The 17008-nt window shown below is 39.6% G+C and overlaps 1 protein-coding gene across 2 annotated transcripts in view; it reads right to left on the reverse strand.

Moving 5' to 3' along the window:
• Positions 1-17008, reverse strand: part of slc8a3 (solute carrier family 8 member 3) — a 50149-nt gene that overhangs the window by 21403 nt on the left and 11738 nt on the right. For both annotated transcript variants that reach the window (XM_066678594.1, XM_066678593.1), the window contains exon 2: positions 8666-10541. In XM_066678594.1, the coding sequence (XP_066534691.1) occupies positions 8666-10455 (1790 nt within the window). In that variant the 5' untranslated portion in view covers positions 10456-10541. The remainder of the gene's footprint in view (positions 1-8665; positions 10542-17008) is intronic.

The raw sequence follows: 17008 nt of genomic DNA on the forward strand, positions 1-17008 counted from the left end.
TTTGCCAACAATAAAAATGTAATTATTATTATTATTATTATTATTATAATTATTAGATTTGCAAAGGTCTGGCGCTCTCTCCAGGGTGTTCCCACCTTGCACCCGGTGATTCCAAATTGGCTCTGGACCCACCCCAACCCTGAACTGGATAAGCGGTTACAGATAATGAATGAATTAATTATTTTTATTATAATATTTTTATTATTACTATTATTATTATTATTATTATTATTATTTGTTAGACACATAAGAAGAAACATGTGGTTTAACAGTTCTAGAATAAGCCATGTATGAATCAGTTTGAAAACAGGATCTCTGATACATCCAGTTGGTGTTAGTTTAATGGCTTTTACATTTAAAGGTTTAACATTCATTCATTCATTATCTGTAACCGCTTATCAAGTTCAGGGTCGCGGTGGGTCCAGAGCCTACCTGGAATCATTGGGCGCAAGGTGGGAATACACCCTGGAGGGGGCGCCAGTTTTTCACAGGGCAACACACACACACACACATTCACTCACACCTACGGACACTTTTGAGTCACCAATCCACCTACCAATGTGTGTTTTTGGACTGTGGGAGGAAACAGAGCACCCAGAGGAAACCCACGCAGACATGGGGAGAACACACCAACTCCTCACAGACAGTCACCCGGAGCGGGAATCGAACCCCCAACCTCCAGGTCCCTGGAGCTGTGTGACTGCGACACTACCTGCTGCGCCACCACCGTGCCGCCCTCTAAAGGTTTAACATGAAGAGGATTATTGGAGAAAATAAATGACTATTTTAAGCAAAAGCTTATTCCCCCACTTTGTTTCAGTAACAGCATCTATAAAATAACAAGAAAAAAGAAGAGTAGGCAAGCCTAGTTTTGCAGGAACAATATTAGCCTTATAGACATTGTCACAGAGGTGTTTCTGGCATTTCAACAACAGGAAAGCCCAAAATACATACCCTTGTCATTGGAATGTTTGTAGAAGCTTTGGTGCTTCATATAAATGTCTTTGTTTATTTAAATGTCTTGTTCATTTAATTTAAAAATAAATACTAGATGATCTACCACCAAGAACAAAGACCAAGAACATTTTATGGATTTTAAGAATGCCAGTTACTTATTTATTGAATGTAACTGGTTAGAGTGAAACATGTGAAGTTTAATGTGACTGTGTGCAGCTACATGGAGTTTTATAAACACACTAGTGCTACAAAAGAACCTACTCTTCATTGGTTCGAGCTGGGAATGGAATTTTATGATTTGCGAACCAGTTTATGTCGGTGGTTGCAAATTTAGTTTGCAAATTGGAACCGTTCCGGTTCCTCGTTGGTGGAAAAGTGCTATGTAAAACATGGCTGAACTAACAACAGATGGTATAGTGGCACCACCTTAAGCTTTCTCTGTGAAATATGGCTGAACTAACAGCAAAAGTTGCAATAACGTTCCTTACGTTCAATATTAGGAGTCAGTAAGTCAGTAAGAGAAAATGTCTCTTCTAGACTGGCCCGGTTCGCGGTCCGGCAAAAAATGAAATCTGTAGTTCCACAAGGTTCTGGTTTAGGACCAGTATTATTCACATTATACATGTTGCCCCTGGCAGAAAGTAAGTAATTAAGAAAACAATGTGTCATTTTCTACTGTTATGCTGACAACATGCAATAGTTCATATCAGCCACAACAGATGGTAAACTAATTTAAATTAGATCAAAGACTGTATCAAAACATAAAACATGTGTAATTTGACAAAACAGAGGTTCTCCTTCTGGGCCCAAAAGCTGAAAGAAGTTAACTGTCAGGCTTAATATAAAATACAGTGGATTTCTCTGTAGCACCAGGGTCAGCAGCTAAAAATATTGGTGTTATAGATTCGGATATATTTGCCAAAGTCCTAGGTAATACTAGGACAGACTTTCTTCAACTTTGAATCATTTCTATGTTAAGAAATGCCTTATCCCTTTCATGACGCAGCATAATTTTTGAATGCCTTTATTACTTTGTTTAGGTTATTGTAACGCACTGTTGTCCAGCAGAAATCTAAATAAACTTCAACTAGTTCAGAATTCTCCAGCCAGAGTCCTTAGTACAACCAACAAACTTGATCATATCAGCCTTTTCTTATCACCCATGCACTGGCTACATTTTAAAAAGTCAAGCTTTAATACTAAGCTACGAAAACTGAATGTGTGTGTGTGTGTGTGTGCTCACTTATGCATTACAACATTGACGGATCAGATAGGATTTACACTCTTACTACTTTAATTACAACCACTAAAAATCTTAGTGAAAATTACCAAAATTATCATCATCATCATCAACCACATCATCTTCTTAATAACTTAACAGATATTTATTTTATGTTTACAATAAATCCAGGAACACACACGTGCATACACCCCCTGAACTCTAGGCTTATCATTTGTCTCAAACAGAAATACAGACACAGTACTCCTTCATACACTCAGTACAAATGGAGAGGGAGAAAGATGGGGGAACCTACATTTTACTCATTGTCAATTGCCTCTTCTTAATCTACTATTCCTCTGGTATATTCTCTCTCTCTCTCCCTCTCTCTCTCTCCCTCTCTCTCTCTCTCTCTCTCTCTCTCTCTCTCTCTCTCTCTCTCTCGCTCTGTCTCTGTCTCTGGGTCTCCCTGTGTTCTGGTGCATTGTGCTGCAGCACCAGGGGAATATGGGGGTAATAATACTGGATATTCCCTACACACACACACACACACACACACACACACACACACACACACACACACACACACACACACACACACAGTGAGAGAGCAGTACTGTCTCCGCATCAGAAATAATTAAATAAAACATCTCTAATTAGTACTATTTTTCAAGCTTTTTCCAAGTTTGACCCTTTACACTATCCGTACAAGGAGATCAGTTGCAATGCACTGTATGTTGCACTCATAGAATTGTAGTGCTCTGAAATTAAAGTTTTATAAATGACTTAAAGTAATATCATCAGCAGAGAATGAAGAGTGGACAGTGTTGGAGAAGAATCAATGAGCCGCAAATTAACAAGGTGTATGAAATTTATTAAATGTCTAAAAATATCTGGAGAATATTATATAGATTCAGAGGCCTTGACAAATACCAGACTTCAGGCCCTGTAAAAATATCAGTAAGGAATGCTTAAGAGGTGTGTGTGTGTGTCCTTGTCACGGTTGAATACCCTTTGGTGTTGTGTTGAAGGATGAGAGCAGATGTCTCTCAGTTGAAGCCATTCACCTTTACCCATCACCTGTAAATAACATGCTTATTAATGACCTCATCTGAGCACATTTAATAATTACCTAATCTGCTCCAACTGGACTGAGCCACAGCTTTCCTAGAGGTGGGCATTCTAGAATGGAGTCTGAGATGGAATGTTATACTTAAGAGTATATTGCCATAAACCTAAGGTCACTAGGCCAGTGGCAAGTATGATAGAGCTCCAGCCAAAAATTTGGGAAGAGTTGGAGTGATGTTTGTAATCCAGAACCTAACATTTAAAACCAGTATCTAGACCCAATAATGCTCTTGTGGCTGAATAAAATCAGATCCTCAGAGCGATGTTCCAAGATGTAATTGATGTTCCCAGAAAAGTAGAAGTGAGTGCAGTGAAGAGGTAAGTAACTGCCAATAAACATCCTTAATTACTGAAGGAATACTGGATGAGCAGGTGTCCCAAAAAGATTTGGACATGTATTTATATGAGCTCATATATAATGTAATCTGTGTTTTGGTAAGGCCATAGTGTATGTGTATGTTACTGATGCTGTAGACATATTATATACATTTAATACAAATGAACTGATTGTGAACACTGAAATAAAAAAGGAGAAAGGGACAGAGAGAGAGAGAGAGTGCTGCATAACTGAGTGACATCAAATGAAGGGGAACTGCCCTATTTCTAAATATAGCTTGTGTGTGTTGTGTGTGTGTGTGTGTGTGTGTGTGTGAGAGAGAGAGAGAGAGAGAGAGAGAGAGAGAGAGAGAGAGAGAGAGAGAGAGAGAGAGAGAAAGAAACGGTTTTATTCCATCTGAAGCTGAGTGGTCAGCAGCAACCAGATCAGTGTGGACATGTGTCCTGTCACTCGCATACATGTGTGTGTGTGTGTGTGTGTGCGTGCATTAAGGAAAAATGAGAGTGTAAATGCTACTGCCTGTCAAACTGAGTTGGAGTAACAACTGTGAAGGACCTGCTTTAAGAGCACACACACACTCAGCATACTTCCCAATTCAATATTTATCAAAAAACTATCCCAATCTTCAAATGACAACACTTCTGAGACGTTTTTGACAGTATTCCGCCACTAGAGCATTCGTTAGGTCAGGTTTTTACTATTTTATTCATTTACAGTGTGATCATACTGTTGGCTTACAATAGAAATATTTTGCTGAAAACCACCAATATGTTCTTTACATACAGTAGATTATATATTTTGTAAAAATATTACTCTGAATATATTACTCTCTTGCCAGTTAATTTCTGGTATTATTGCTGAATTTGTTAAAAAGAGAATAACCGATTCTTAATCAAACATTCTAAAAAGTGGAGTTTCTCACATAGGGAGGGGGTAAAAAATTATAATCTCATTCCTGCTGCATCAGTGATGACAGAACTAAAGTTGGAAGAAAGTCACAAGGCGTTATCTCTCACTCCAATGGTAACACTATAAGATATGCTTTGTTTACACACTGCCTTGGTGAGCAGCATAGCCTCATGAGTAAAAACAAAAGCCCCTTAGCTGTGCTCAGACCAGCCAGGGGTTAGACCATCACAGAGCCCACACACCAATGTAAACCAGTGAACAAATGATGCCTGATGCTATCTGCATGCCTTAATCATTACATAAAAAACACATAATCACAAATTACTGAATAACTATACATGATACGAGTCATTTAGGCATACAGCTAGCACCATGCTAATTTGCCATAGCATAGTCTTTCTTCAGATGTTAGCTATATCATCCTTACAACTCAAATGTTACAATTAAATCAAACTTCACCAAACATGACTCATGAGCCAAATGACAACATTTGAAGAAGGCTATATTTAAATTTTGGCCAAATGGGCAATACGTTTAATAACACAGTGGGCATAGTTACCTTGTGCTCATGTGCAGATGCTCCAGTACATCCCGTTTCATTTCCTGTTCTATGAAGATTCCCCAAATTGCATGTGCACTAAAGTGAACACTTATAACACTGTACATTTATACGGATGTGTTTGTGGGTGAGAGAGAGTGCAAAGAGCAGGGTCATAAAGTTTAAAATTCCCTCTCTCCTCCACAGCTAGCTGAATCTAATATTCATTACCTCACATCTCCATTTCAAATATGAGCACCATTAAACACACACACACACACACACACACACACACACACACACACACACACACATGCCAGTGTTCATATTTAGCACAGAGATCAATCTGCTGCACATGTTCACATTCACACACTAATGTGTTCACACACACAGCAGCAGACAAAGACACATTTTATCACTCCAGATAAATTTGAAGCGCCAATTAAAACTAAAGGAATGCTGCAGTAATCTTCCCTGTGCTCTCTCCAAGCGCTGGGTTTGCAGCTGTGAAACTGTTCTTTGGAGTGATGGAGCTCCATCCAATACCTTTGGATTAGTTGCAGTGGCGTAAAAGATCTAGATCTAATCATAATATCAGTACCTAACCTAATTGGTGATTATCTGTCTGAATTCTATCAAATCCTCACAGAATAGCTCCAGTGTCTACTTTCAAGCCTTCACAGATTAGTGTCATTAAACCACTAAACAATAGTATAATTTAATTAAGAAGTATCACTCTGTTCCATTGGATTAAACAGGAGCTGATAGAAACGGTCAGTTTGTTGTAAATTAACATTGTCTTTTGTACTGCAGACAAAAAAAGTCTTGTTTCTCTCTCTCTCATACACACACACACACACACAAACATATACACACAGAGTGAGTGAGAGAGAGAGAGAGAGAGAGAGAGAGAGAGAGAGAGAGAGAGAGAGTTACTCGTGCGTTGCAGGTTTTGATGGTATTTGAGTGTGGGAGGCTGAGTAAATATTCATGCAGCTCTATTAATAACGGCAGTACTACTGAACCAAAGGACTCACTCTCCCTTTCTGGCCTTTTTTCTCCTCTCTTTCACACTATCCTTCATTTACCATCTTTTAGATTTTTGCTACCATTTCAATAACTCTCACTTTCCTTCTCTTTTTGCTTTAACACCCAATTATTTCTCTCTCTTCATTCTTGTCTCTCCATACTAAATTCTTGCTTATATTTTTCTCTCTTTGGTAACCCTTTCTCTTTCGTCACTTCTTACTCTGTTTGTGTGCTTTTGCTCTCACTTCCCTTTTACCTTTTTCCCTTATCCCATTCCCTATTACTTTCCACTTTTATTCTCTCTCTCTCTCTCTCTCTCTCTCTCTCTCTCTCTCTCTCTCTCTCTCTCTCTCTCTCTCTCTCTCTTTCATCCTTGTTGTAGGAGTGGGTATTTTAATAGAATTATGGATTTTGGATATACCACCTCGCTCTATGACAGTCCTCATAAGTCCAGGAATAATGTGTGTGTGTGTGAGCATGAGCTGATATCCTTTTTGATACATTATGCAATTTTATAATATGTGTAAACTTCCCAACCCCACGGCGCTCTGGAACCCTCAAACACACACACACTTGCACACATTTCTGGAACAGACAGCATATATTAGTCTATGACCAGACGTCCTCTTTTCGCCAGACATATTCTCTTTTCTTTTCCTCTTACAATAAGCCCTGATCCCTTTCTTGAGGTGTGCACTTCGATGACGTCTGATGACGTTGTTGTAGGTGAGCAAAATGCGTGCGCCGGGATCAAGTGTTCAAGGGATCTGAGCTCAGTGCAGAAATGGGTCACGTGCGCCTCCTTGTGCTTACATCACAGCCGAGCTCCACCCAACATCGCAGTGTTTTACTGGAGCCGTGAACAGAAACGTGTTGAAAGTAGTTAAGGTAATTTATCATAGTTTCTTCTTCGTATTTGGAAGCGTCACTCTGTCTGTGTCACACAAGCCTTTCACTTTCTGCTCTATATTTTACAAAACTGAAAGTCGTCACTTCTGTCCCTATAACGACACGAATACACGGACGCACCTGACCGTTACTGACCTTTTGACGAGTTAATCCAGTTACATCTGCGCAGTTTAGAACTTTAGAAGAAAACAGGCCAACTCTCCGGATGATTAAAGCCGGGACAGGGGAGAAACTGAATTATAGCTCTCACACACAGCACGTTTTATCAGCCAGACCTTATAAAATATGAAATATAAGTATTTTTACATAATGTAGGGTGACCAGATCTGAGATGGTGAAAAAGAGGACACGTCTCCGGGGGTATGCTTAGCTGAACATATGTGTGCTTTTAGGTCCTTTACACCTTTATTTGCTACACATGAAAAAACATGGGAATTTCTTTTTTAATTCATCCGAGAACTTACATTTACGTTTCGGCATAGCTGCTCGAGATGAGGGTAGGTACATGAGCTTTGCCTGACGTAAACAAGGACTACTGATGTGCAGACTGACCAATTAAATGTTTACAGAGAAGGTTATCGACCAATAACGGTAGTTCTACAGTCAGATCGTCCAATCAGAAGATTTTAGGCTACTTCACCACGCCCCCTTCTCACTCAAGCGAACCAATCGGAGTAGGGGAGGGCGGGACTAGTTTGTGAACGAAACGCTTTTTGAAATTCTATGTAAGCTCTAGAAAAACAAAATCCCGGACGTTTGTGAAATTCCGCCCGGACATTTTTTTAAGTCTAAAAAAGAGGCCTTCTCTGGGTAAAAGAGGACATCTTGTCACCCTACATAATGTCTGCATCCCAGCGAAATTGTGGTGCTTTCTTTCAGTAACTTTAAAAAAACACAGTTAAAAGGTAAACTCGTCAGTTTCTATCATCATCATGAGTTTTCTGTTGTAAACAAGTCACTTTAATTCAGGGCTCAGTTTTGAAGTTTGGAATGAACAGAAAATAACGTTTCAATGATAATAAATTGTCAAGAAATTACAAAATTATTATTTGCTTATTTTTGCTTAGGGCCAAATGTTGAATGTAAAGGAATCTGTCCAAAAAAGGATTTGTTATTTATCTCGTTAAAGAGTATCTGTTTATGTATTAGATTTCAGCAGCATAGTTGCATGGTTATGGAAGCATTTATGCTGCCAACCTGCCCCATGTGTCCTCTTTTTTTGAAAACACCTATCACAACACAGCAATGTTCATAACACAGATAAATTTTATAAAACCCTTATCCACCAGTACAGATACAGTCATGTCCAAACAAACAGCTCACCTTAATGGCCTGGATCAACACTACATCACTGCATCAGGGATAGAAAATCGTTTTGGAACAAAAAGCCTTGTATGTCCATTTTCCTTTCATTTTATTATTATTGTTTTCTATGAGTTAATAATATATCCAAGACAAAATTAGAAGCATTTTCTTAGAAGTTAATAACAACATTTCTTTGAAACGTTAAAGTTTTTAAGGTGGACAAGCCTTATTGATGCTGATTAATTCACATAAATATTTGAATATTTGACCATCAAAATACTTTTTTCAGCGCTAATCTACACCAGCAAATAACAATTTTAGAAGGTTGTCTTACCAGGTCTCATCGTTTTTGAACTCTAGTTCTCCATATGTGTCCTCAAAGTCCTCTCCGCCACCTTTGGCGAGTCCTTCTGTGGTTCTGAATGGAATGATGACCGTTCCCCTGGCACCTGACGTCCGCAGAACTTTCACCTCCATAACACCAACGCTCTCGCTCACGTGGACCGAATCACTCTCGAATGTGAAAATGCCGGCATGGTCGTCGTCGAGGATAGTCACCGTGGCAACAGCAGGAAAGCCGAGCACGGCCTTGGGGTATGGCAGGCTGTTGGGTGACAGCACCTCATCCTCTGGCTCTAGGACGCGGACATTACTGAGGCGTACAAAGAAGTGTTCGTCCTCCTCAAAGATGTCATCGTCTATGATGCCAATGGCGATCTCCTTGATGACCTCGCCAGGTTTGAACACCACGGTGCCCTCTGTGAACTCATAATCCGCACCAGCATTAGCTGAACCGTCCTCTGTCTTGTAATCCACGTAGATGGTCTTGGCTACATCACCACCTTTGCGTACGACAGTCAGCAGTGCAGCGCCACAGTTTTCAAGGCACTGATACGCAGCTGGCTCAAATGCAATTCTCGTCACAAAGTCTTCTGGCTCTTCGACATGGACCTCCTGGACACTTGTGCTCCTTTTTGCTTGTTCTGCCACATGCTTCTTTAGGATATTGCCAGCACCAGTCATCATTCTTGTTGCCTGAATACGATAGAATGCTCTGCTCTTCTGCTGGTGTGAAAGGGCATAGTAGTTGGCCATCTCCACCAGTTGGTCCAGCTCCTTCTCTGGATGCTTCTGTTTGAGGTCCTTCAAGATACGGATCATGTCCCTGCGAGACTCATCCATCTCTTTGCCATCCATCAAGCCTATCAGGTTGCTATTGGCTCCATCCACGAAGTGCGAATTGACCATCTTGCCATCCATCTCAATGCTGCCTTTGGATCGCTCGCCCTCTGTCTCAATAATGACGCCGCGGTGCTTGTCCGCACGGTACTTCTTGTGAGCGAACTTGTAGAAAAGCATTCGCCGGTCAGCTGCCCATGCAATCAAGACACAGATGGGGAAGAATGCCAGGGTCAGAAGGCCCTCCCAAACTTGCACCACGTTGGGTGAGAAAACAGCAAGTATCATGTAGAGCCAAATGTATGCAAAGACACTCCAACCGGCCGTGACAAAGAAGACACGAAGATGCTTGACCTTGCGTACCTCACCCTCCGGGATCACAGACACGCAAAGGCCGATGATAACAAACATGTTGAAAGCTGCGCTCCCTACGATAGTTGCTGGGCCAAGTTCACCAGCATGAAAATCATGGCCACAGATTTCAATGACAGAGAGCAGGATCTCTGGGGCAGAAGATCCCAACGCCATTAAGGTCAAGTTGGACACGGTCTCGTTCCAGACTCGGATGGTGGTAGTGGTGGTCTCACCGTTGGGCCTTTTGACCACAATCTCCTTCTCCTGAGAGGTGATAACCTCGATGGCTGCCATGAACCGATCTGCAATGATGGAGACGCCCAAGAACATGTAGATCATGGCCACAAAGTAAACAATGACCCTTGCAATCTTGTCGCCCATAGAAGGGTCCTCGGGATACCAAATGGGCAAGATTATGCCCGGCTTGCATTTCGACGACACATCTGTGCATGTCACATTGCTGGGGGCAACAGAGGTTGGCGTCGCCCGAGCCTCTGTGCACACAAAGGTCGTCGCCACGGAGACAAGGCCCAACCAGAGGCAGGCGCAAGTCCCCGGCTTTCGTCCTTGTGTCGTCCTTGAGCGCTCCATGCGCCCCCAAGGGTCCGTCCGCTCTAAAAGTCCTCCCGAGATCCAGCACTGGGAGATCTTAGGCTCCACACTCAACAACTCACCACCTGCAGGAGACACAAATGCAGTCCCTGAAAATAGTGAACATTAATTTTAAATACAGCAGTCAAAAGTGGCAACACACCAAATAAAATACACTCACACAGTACTATCAGCATTATTAAGACACATATAAAACACACAATTTTTCACATGTTAATGCACAATTCGATTTTTGCAGAATTTAAAACTCTATACTATGCTATATTTGTTTTAATTTCATTTAATTGATACCCTGATTTAAATAATTTAAATTTGTTTTGAATGTTTTGTGTGTGTGTTGTAAATTTAAAATCATGCACAAACTAAAGCACATGGTTCTTGAAAGAAGCTAGAGCACAAACAAATATACAGTTATTGCTGTGAGTCTTTAACTCTCAACTGAAAATAAAAACATAATGCCCTACATTGCTCCCTCTCTACAAACATACTGTAATAATCCTGTTAGTTTAACTAGCCCAGGTGCCCGCTGTGTGCTGCCCTGTTCCTCACAGAACAACTAGTGTATTGGATAACTACAGAGGAGCCATGTTTTCGGAGAAAATCTATTGTGAGGGAATAATTAGCAATTTGTGCACACATTTTTAAAATTTAATTTCCATTGTTTGCATGAATATTTTTTAAATTGAGCACATACTTCCACACACACCTGCTTTCAACTGTGTAGATATGTTTTATGTCTATGTACAGTTTACAAATATTACTATGTTTACATGGTTTAAAGGTTTAAATGAGAAAATAACACAAATTGTGGCAAATGTTTAAGAAATCAGCGCTATACATAAAACACAATTTGCTCCCAGGGCTATACCATAGGTATATTACAAACCTGATTAATTTCAAATACTGCTACAGCTATAATGTAATGTCCTGTACACAAATGAATGCCACCCCACACCCCCATATTGACATAAATCAACTTTGAAAAATGTGTGAAAAATGCAGCATATAATTTAAACTTATTATTATTATTATTATTAATACTAATAAATTAATCTCATACTATTAGTGTAATATAATTCTGTTTTATTTTATAGTGCTAGCAAAACCTATATTACAAAGCATAGTATTGCAGTATTAGTATCATTATGATACTAATACTGCAGTGATGTATCTTTTTAGCAGAAACATGTTGTACTAGAATGAGCATGTAAAAAAAGTGATTAAAAACATACACAGACACGTTTGTTTCTATGCATTGTGGGAACTTAACATTTACTTACATTAATGTCAGTGGTGACCTACCTTAACCTTAACTCTTAACCCATAACTACTACTTGCCTAACCTTAACTCTAACTCATCACTTTGCTGTCCCCACACGTAAGACAAGGTCTCGTGATGTGAATTTTGTAAATACATTTTGGTGCCCATAAAATTAGTGAAATTGGCACGCACACACACACACACACACACACACACATATGTGAGTAAACAAAAAGAAACAGAACAGATCCCTAATGTGGACTAATGAGGGGAAAACGGTTCTGAAAACAGACGAGTGCAGCCCCAGGCATAGAACTTCATAACAACCTATATTTCAATCTTTCTTTCCATTTGTTCCTCTCTTGTTTTCCTTCTCTATTTCTTGCTCGCTCTTCTCTCTCTCAGTCCTTTCTACTTTCATTCTGCCTTTAATGTTCTCCTCTGGATACGGAGATTCAAGCAATATCAGAGTGAGAGAGAGAAACAAATGCCTTGTGACTATTAAAGAGTCACTAACCCTAGATTTCTTACTTTTCTCTCTCTCTCTCTATTCCGCTCTCTCTTCTTTCTCCTGTCTTCTTCTTTCATTTCTTTTTCTTTTTCTCTCTATGGATGAGAGGTGTTCAGGTTCACTGAAGCGTCTCAGTGTTTTACAGAGTGATTCACAGTTGTTAGCACTCTCTCTCTCTCTCTCTCTCTCTCTCTCTCTCTCTCTTTCATACATACACACACACACACACACACACACACACACACCCATATAGGAGGAGGTAAAAATCCTTGTTTAGATATTCTGCAGAGAGAAAACCATCCAACTGTTCAAAGAGAAAGACAGAAGATACTGTACATTTGTAAATGAATACACTCACACAAACAAACTTTTCTATACTTCTAAACATATTTTGGGGTTTCCAGATGGAATAAGTGTTGTCTCCAGTGATGCCAAAGCCGTCCATAACAGGAATCCAAGAGATTACAAGTAGCCCCTCCCTCCCTCTCTCTCTCTCTCTCTCTATCTATCTATCTATCTATCTGAGCAGTAAGTGTTTTCCTCCAAATATTCTGAGCCGATTTAATGGAAGTAGCAGTAAGCAATCTCCTCTGAGCTTGTTGAGCTCCAATAACCTTAGCTGCAGTTGAAAAGATGTGGTGAAACTTCACATATCTCAGAGGAAGCTTATGCCATTTGCACCCTCAGTGTTTTTTTATTTTTATTTATTTATTTATTTTTTTGCATGTTTGAAGCTATGAAATGGCTTGAAATTTAATGTAAGTTTTTAAAATAAGGGCCAGTTTCCTAAACATAAGTAGAGACAATACATTTGAGAATTAAAATTAACCTTTTTTTTTACATTAAATTAGGCCCTTTGCTGCAATAATAGTGTTTTCACAATTTAAAACGAGAATGCTGCCACTTAGACAGAGAATAAGGGTTTGGTTTTTTGTATTGAATCAGCCATTTTAATAGAAGTGCAGATGCAATAAAATGTTTAAATAATAATGCCTTAGTGCAAAATTTCACTCACAATAACAGATAAACAACCGTGATATTTGGTGACACAGCGTACACACAGAGAGGGGAGATTATGTAATATGTGTGTGTGTGTGTGCACGCGCGAGTATGTGCATGTGTGTGCATATGTGTACCAGGTTTCACAGACATTGTGGGGACCAAAATATGTTAATACACCCTCATTATAGGGACACGAGTTGGTTCCCACACGGTAGATCATTTAAGATGTGTACATGTCTTTGGGGTTAGGGTAATGTATAGGGTGAGGGTTAGGGAATGGTTAAGGTTAAAGAAAGTATTAAGTTTGGTTAAGGTTAGATTAAGTCTTCACAAAATGAATGCAAGTCCAAAAAAAGTCTCCACAGTGCATGAAAGCAAACCTGTGTGTTGGAAGGGAGTCCTGCAATGCCACTGCCTCCCTCTACACACACACACACAAAACCCATTTCTTAAAAATATTTTGCTCAAATTTATTACTGCAATAAAGCAATTAAACACTCTGAGCAAAAGTTTGTGGACACCTGCTCCTCCGGCATTTCTTCTAAAATTGTAAGTGTGAGCTTCTCTGCGGCAATAACATAACTAATTTTCTGAGAAGGCTTTAGACTAGATGTTAAAATATTGCTGTAATAATTTGATGGAATTAAGACACGAGAGCTTTAGTGAGGTTAGACAGTGAGTTTGGATAATTATTTGTTCAGGATCACAGACATATCCCCAACTCACCCCAAAGATGGAGCTCCACCAGTCCAAACAACACAGTTCTACTGCTCCACAGCCCAATGCTAGAGGGAATTATACCCCTCTAGCTCACACTTGACATTAAACATTGAGACTTAAGGCTCATGTATAGCTGCATTAGAGCATCCTATTTATACCTGCTTTACTAATGTTAAGCAAAAATCACAGGAAGAAAAAAAAATCTAATTTGACAATTCTCCTTTAGGATTTAAACATTTTTGATTTCAGCCAAAATTAAATGAAAATAAGAAATGTATTTACATTTAAATGCAATTACAAAATTTAAAAACAACAAATAGATTATCCATCCATCCATTATCTGTAACCGCTTATCCAATTTAGGGTCGCGGGGGGTCCAGAGCCTACCTGGAATCATTGGGCGCAAGGCGGGAATACACCCTGGAGGGGACGCCAGTCCTTCACAGGGCAACACAGGCACATTCACTCACACACTCACACCTACGGACACTTTCGAGTCGCCAATCCACCTGCAACGTGTGTTTTTGGACTGTGGGAGGAAACCGGAGCACCCGGAGGAAACCCACGCGGACACGGGGAGAACACACCAACTCCTCACAGACAGTCACCCGGAGCGGGAATTGAACCCACAACCTCCAGGCCCCTGAAGCTGTGTGACTGCGACACTACCTGCTGCGCCACCATGCCGCCCCCACAAATAGATTATATTAAATAAAAATGAACAAAAAATCTCTGTTAAATTCACATAAATCATCAGGACCCCGAGGTTCCTCACTGTTGCTGTATTTTGCAGAACACTGAAATATATCAGAAACACAATGAATAATTCATGTGTCATGGTCACAGGCCTGCGGCAATATTTTAAACAAAAAATTTGCCTTTGTTGCATCATGTGAATCCTTTGATTTATCTGAATTCCCACATAAGCTCTATATCAGAATCAGTTGTCAGATCAGGATAATCATAGCTTAAAGCAAAAAACACTCAAGCCGCTTTGACACATGAACAGAAATCCAGACATTTTCTGAACCTTTCATGGAGCTGTATGTGTGAACGCAAAAGTCTGTAACATTTGTCCTCAGATATTACACACACATTATCCCGCTAGTCCCCTGGTGCACAGTGTGGGTAATGTATGAGTGAGAGTATGTGTGAATAGAGCCTATAATATTCCAGAAAATCGCACTGTATCTTCTGCACGTGCTGCACAAGCGCTGCCCCGTGCCTAACATTCAGACACAGAAAAATCTCACACTGTGCACTGTGTAAAAGGACTCCAGAAAACATGTGTAACTAATTCTCTTCAAGTTTGAGTTAATATTTTTTATTCATTATCTGTAACCGCTTATCCAATTCAGGGTCACGGTGGATCCAGAGCCTACCTGGAATCATTTGGCGCAAGGCAGGAATGTACACACACAGACATTCACTCACGGACACTTTTGAGTTGCCAATCCACCTACAAACGTGTTTTTGGACTGTGGGAGGAAACCCACACGGACACAACACACCAACTCCTCACAGACAGTCACCCGGAGCAGGAATCAAACCCACAACCTCCAGGTCCCTGGAGCTGTGTGACTGCGACACTACCTGCTGCACCACCATGCCACCTAATAGTTTTCATGAAAGGGTAAAATGTCTCACTTTCAACCTGTGATATGTGTTCTATGTTCTTTTGTGAATTAAAAATATCCATTTTTTAATTACAATTGAGGTTGTAATAATAGTTCTCACCTTTACAAAATTTAATTCCTTGGTTATGGATTATTTTTTGGTTCTCAAAACATTTGGCCTTATATTGATTTAAAATATACTGCAGCCTTCTGTGTTGAACTGATATTAATGACAAATTCGCAAATGAAATGCTGAATCATTCATTCATTCATTCATTCATTCATTATCCGTAACCGCTTATCTAGTGCAGGGTCTCGGTGGGTCCAGAGCCTACCTGGAATTATTGGGCGCAAGGCGGCCATTATTGGCATCTTTCAACATAACTTTATAATACCTGATTTTATGCTGGATAAATACTTATACTCACTAACACTTTAAAGGGGATGTATTATACATCTTTTTCACAAGTAAGCATAATTCTGTAATTGTAATTAAATATCTGTGGAATGCTTTATTCACAAGGATACTACAAGGATCATTTAACACAGGTCCATTCTTCCCCCTTTAAAATAAGCTCCATTCTTCCCCCTGTTCAGGACAGCTGGTTTCAGCACCTGTTCCTTTAAATAAGAATGAGCAACAGTGAGGGAGCAGAAGCTCTGGACTTGTTTTTATATGAGAGTCCAAAAAGGTTAAATGGAGCCCAACAAACAAAGCAAACACAGAGAAATAAGGGTATTGATTAAATATGTCAAAAATGAGAACCGAGTCAAAATGGCTAAAACCAGAGCTTCTGCTCCACTCCTGGACTGAGATGTTGCTCATTCTTATTTAGAGGATTGATTGAAGAGACTGCATAAGAAGTAGCACATAATCAGAATGTCTTGTTTTGTACCATGTTTTCATGTTTTCAACAACACTGACTGACTGTGTTGTTTTACTGGACAGTTCATGGGTTGGTATGTGCTACAGATCCCAGCATTAATGTGATTATGCACTGAACAATGTCCCTTTTAAAATTTTAAAAGATATATCTCTTCCCCTGTAAAACAATGATATTTTACTCTTTATATCAAATATTTCAATTACTGAAAATTTGATTGGCATCGTATTGCGGTAATATTTATCAGTTGTACACAGGACTTGACTGATGTGAATATTCTTGACTATTATCAGTTTTGAGATTATAGTAATTTATAATGTAATAAGCTAAGGAGCTATTAAAGATGTTACTGTTAAATAATTTTACAGTTGTATGGCAAGGTATGTGTGTGCCTGCTTATTATCTGTTTTGTCAAAGCATTGCAATAACATTTAACAGTTTACCTATGGCACCACATTGAGGGTGAATAACTTTCTAGATGTAATGAACACTTGATCAATTTTAAGCAATTCACAACATTAATTTGTTCAGAATGTTT

Source organism: Hoplias malabaricus, chromosome 8 (genome assembly GCF_029633855.1).
Source record: "Hoplias malabaricus isolate fHopMal1 chromosome 8, fHopMal1.hap1, whole genome shotgun sequence".
Taxonomy (NCBI): domain Eukaryota; kingdom Metazoa; phylum Chordata; class Actinopteri; order Characiformes; family Erythrinidae; genus Hoplias; species Hoplias malabaricus.